The sequence below is a fragment of the Anopheles aquasalis genome, chromosome 2 (assembly GCF_943734665.1).
Source record: "Anopheles aquasalis chromosome 2, idAnoAquaMG_Q_19, whole genome shotgun sequence".
Classification (NCBI taxonomy): domain Eukaryota; kingdom Metazoa; phylum Arthropoda; class Insecta; order Diptera; family Culicidae; genus Anopheles; species Anopheles aquasalis.
In genome coordinates this window covers 47555001-47559487 of record NC_064877.1, presented here as the reverse complement: position 1 = coordinate 47559487, position 4487 = coordinate 47555001, and the positions used below count along the sequence as shown (strand labels likewise).

The 4487-nt window shown below is 48.0% G+C and overlaps 1 protein-coding gene across 2 annotated transcripts in view; it reads left to right on the top strand.

Annotated features, from left to right (window-relative positions):
- The first annotated feature begins 1242 nt into the window (after nt 1-1242).
- The window catches only part of LOC126573343 (mucin-5AC), a 7328-nt gene continuing 4083 nt past the window's right edge, over nt 1243-4487 (top strand). The window contains exons 1-3 of one of the 2 annotated variants that reach the window (XM_050233369.1): nt 1243-2967; nt 3041-3296; nt 4061-4487. The exon at nt 4061-4487 is cut by the window's right edge and continues 350 nt beyond it. In XM_050233369.1, the coding sequence (XP_050089326.1) occupies nt 1432-2967; nt 3041-3296; nt 4061-4487 (2219 nt within the window). In that variant the 5' untranslated portion in view covers nt 1243-1431. The remainder of the gene's footprint in view (nt 2968-3040; nt 3297-4060) is intronic. The other variant, XM_050233371.1, reaches the window with a different exon arrangement.

Below are 4487 nucleotides of genomic sequence, written 5' to 3'. Positions count from 1 at the left end.
ATAAGATCGTTTTAAATCCGTTTTCATTCTCAAGGGCTTCCTCGGGTGTTTCGGTGATTTTCGAAATCATGGAAATGCTCTTTCTTCGACACATTCTGTAGCCCTGAAAAGAACTGTAAGGGTTGTAAGGGTTTGTGGAAAACTCTCAATTCGTCTGCTGGCACTGCTGCATCACAACGAGCTCGACGATTTACTTCTTGGGAGTGGCAGCAGTTGATTCTGCACCTCGAAAAAAACCCCACTTTGCAGCTCCTCCAGCGCTCGCCTCAGTTCTTCTCGAAGTGTGCTTTCTTCTAGTTTCTGCGTAGGAATGTAACGATGAGTATGTATAATATAATATTAATATTAAGGTTCTTACTTCTATTTGTCGCGCGCCTCGCCTAGGCCTCAGCCTATGATTCACCCTATGATACATTGATTCTTCTTCCTCTGTAAGGATTTACGGCTATTCAATCCTGCTTCCCGGGCTTTTGGAAGATTATCCGAGTATATAGCCCTCTACTACACCTGCTACTAAGGTCACTGGTCCCAATTTTCTGTGTGTCAATATGGATTTGATGAGGGATTTCCACAATCGTGTAATGTATGCTGCGATGCTGTTGCACGTGGAATCCGCCCGCACTTGCAAGAGATCAACTTGGGATTTGGAGCCCGATCTCCTTGGTATCTTTGCTTGCATTTAAACATCCGTCGATAGACGACGATAAACGAAAGGGTTTTCAATTTTCCTTCGACCTTTGGTTCCATCTCTTGCATTTGCTTTCCCGAGTCCCAGAAAGATACTTACCGCAAGGACGCGGATGTTGCGGATTCGAGGTATTCCGATGAGGTGCAATCTGGACGTTCCCGTTGGTATCTCAAAATCCGTAATCTTTATTCCAGGAGATGTTGCCGGCTGGAAGGAAAATCGATCGTTAATGCAGCAGTTCTTTGCACAATCTCACGAACCTTTGCACTTGCCGGTGTGGTAGCTTTGATTGAATTTGATGATGAAATTTTCCGGTTTTTCTGATACCGGTGTTTTAAATTATTTCCCTTTCTCAGCAATCGATGCAATTTAAAAGCCCTATTTCCGGATTCCCTTCGTAAACGCTTTTTGTCGATTTGGTAAACATGTATTTGACAGCCCCTGTAGTCTGGCAAAAATCTAATATGGCGGCGAGAGAAGTGCTATGAATTCACCTGGTTAATTAATACACTTTGCTGTCGTGTAGAGGCGCTGTTACGGTTGTGTGCGGGAGGGTGGGCTGATTTGCTGGCAGCTGGAATCGCAGAAAATCGAAGGAAATCTGCAAAAAAAGGAGTCTGCAGGGCAGCGTTTGAATTGTGCGTGGAAAGCAGCCTCATCGGGCGGAAAAGTGCGATTCTGTGGTAACAGTCATTCCGGAGCTGGAGACAGAAAAAGGCCAATCGTTTCAAGGTCGCACCGTGATGTCTAGTCAAATTCCTCCGCTGGTTTGTCACACACCTCCACCGATAGATTTCGATCTGGAGGATGAGGAGGAGGACGACGAAGAGGACGAGGATGATTACGCACCGGACATTCCCGATGATGACGATTTCGGTGATTTCGCCACGGTTCCAGTAGCCATGGAGCACCCACTGCCCCCAACGGAGGTTGTGATAGAGAGTCGAGAAAGGGAAGAAAAGACTGCGCCGCCTCCGCACAGCAGCGCAGCTACTCCGGCGACGGAATCCAGCACCCGAGCAGAAGAAACCCGGAACAACGACGACGAAGACAGCATTCCGTCACTGGTGCTTTCGCCCAACCGAACCCCGTGCAACGAGCAAGACGCAGATGCAGATGATGCGGACGTGGAAGATATCGATTTTCAGCCGTTCGCAAGCCCCACACAACAACCCGAACCACCGCCGGAAGATTGTCTCAGTTTGCCCTCGCTGCACCTTGACACCGAGCTGTCGAAATCGGAGGACGACGATAACGTGCCCGTGCCACTGCAGCTGTCCGCCTCCGGGTCGGCTATCGATACGGAGATTGATTTGCCAGCGGAGGCCGCAGCCGCTGCCGCAGCGGAACGAACAACGCCCGTGATACTGGAGGGCGCTGGTCGGTTCGATGATAACACGGAAAACGATTTTACCGACTTCACGACGGCCTCGAACGAACGATCGTCGGTGGTGCTGGAGATACCTACCGCGAACGATGTTTCCTTCGAGCTGGATGACTTTGCCCAGCTAGAGTCGACACCTTCCGCGGACAGTAACTTCGTGTCGCAGCAAAGTCGCGGTGATTTCGCGACGTTCGATGCGGATTTCAGTAAATTTGATTCATTCCAAGCATCTTTCCCGGCAACCGGTGACGGTGGTGAGAGTTCTGGGTTACCGAAAACGACTCCAACGGTGGACGAAGGAGGGAAGCACTTGTCGATCGGTGATCAAGCATCGGCTAGCGGAAGGAAGCCCATCGATCCACTGCCAGATGATGATTTCGATGATTTCCAAGAGTTTGCGGCATTCGAAAGTGGTAACCATGCCACGGAAACATTCCCAACCGGTAGCACCAACAGCAACCGAGAACTGCAACAGCAGCAGCTGCCCGCTCAGGTCATGAAAACAGCGGTACAGGCACAGGACAGTGTCACTCGTCAGCAAGACATACCTGGCTTCGAAGAGGAGGATCCCGAGGATAATGATGATGAATTTGGAGAGTTTAGTGATTTCAAACAAAGCACAACCGTTCCGACTAATGTGGTGGTGAGCGCGGTGCCAGCCTTTTCCATGGAAACGGTGCACGCACTGCTTGCTACAATGTTTCCGACCACTGTTACTGATGCTGCAGCCGCCACAACGGATACCGGACAGCAGTGCTGGACCAACATTCCCGAAAACGTACTCCATTCTCAGCTGCAAGACTTTGATAACACGAATGCCGTCTCGTATCAGCATAGTAAATCATCGAGCAGCAAAGCGCTAGTGACTGCACTCGGTATTGATTCACGAAATATCGTAAGTTGTGTCGGCAGGTGACCGGGGCCTCACTTCCAGGGGGACACTAACTTCAATTTGTATTGCTTTGTAGATGTACGGACCTAAATGGAACAGCTCAATGCCACGGTTTGCCGCAAATCTAAGCTTTAATCCACTTGAGCCGCTGAAGCCAAGTGCCGCGTTACCCAAAGAAGCGAATGCGAACGAAAAGTATGGCAGTGGAACGACGAAACCTACTGCATTCGCTAGCTATGGCGCTGAGCCACTGCAACCCAACGTTGCCGGCAGTTCGGTTCCAGCGGCACAATTCGATTGGAACAGCTCCGGTCTGGTGAATCCACTGGAAGGTAAGATTGTTACGATTAATGTCTATCCTTTTTTTATGCGGCTCTCTCATCACCCTTCGTTCGCGTGTCTAGAATCGCCGTGAATTATCTTTTGGTTCCTTCTCCCTTTTGCAGCGAAGCGATATTTAATTTTTTTGTTTGCCATACACCACCATTGTGTCACGGCCTTTTCACGAAATCGTTGCCTTCTCATCGCTGCTTTCGGTTTAACATCCATCATTTCACGCATTTAACGCATTGGGGACGATTGCATTTTTACGGTTGTGTGCCATTTTAGTGGCATAGTGATAGCAAGGGCCAACAATCTCTTCATATAGCGTAGCACGGGCTGACGCCAATTGATACAATGCTACATTCAATCATATTCATGCCACCCTGCGTCCTCCATTCCCGGGGTTCTTCAAAACTAGCTCATTTTCTTGTTTATTTCGCCTCACCGTAATGGCTGCACTATCTCTGGCATTGATTGCATTTCTCATTTCTAGTGATTTATGTTTCGCTGTCCGGGTCCATTTTTCAAACACTCTCTCTGTTTCTTTTCTTTCTTTTTTTCTTTTACTCCTCCTCAATCTCGATCTCGTTGAATCGTTTGTGCAAAAAAAAAACAACAACAAACAAAACTTTGTATTAAATCCAAACGCTAAAAACTCAATCTAACCATAACCATCTATTGTCACCTGTAATCTACAATCGAACAACCCTTCAACTACCACCAACACCACCACCACCACAACCACCACCGCCAACAACAATTCTTCTTTTAGCATCACATGCACACACATTATTATTGGACCTAGAACAGCTAGAAGTGATGGCAAGTCTGAAAGATAAAATAAATGTTGATTCCTCCTCCTCCTACCCCCCTGCACACCGGTTTGCGTCGTCAAACGTTGTCCCTACCGTGCAACCGCGTTCGCCAACAACATGTGCAACAACGGCTACGCTAACTGTTCCTACCACTTCTACTGCTACTACTACTACTACTACTACTACTACTTCACCTCTGTTGTTACCACAATTTTCATCATCTCCACTTCCACCACTACCACCACCACAAATGCTATCATCTTCTGTGGCACAACCCGCGTTGTTGCCAACAACAACGACAAATATGAATACTTACAATCACCTTAACAACAACAAAAATGAACCATCACCACCACCACCACCACCTTCGAACATCAACCACTT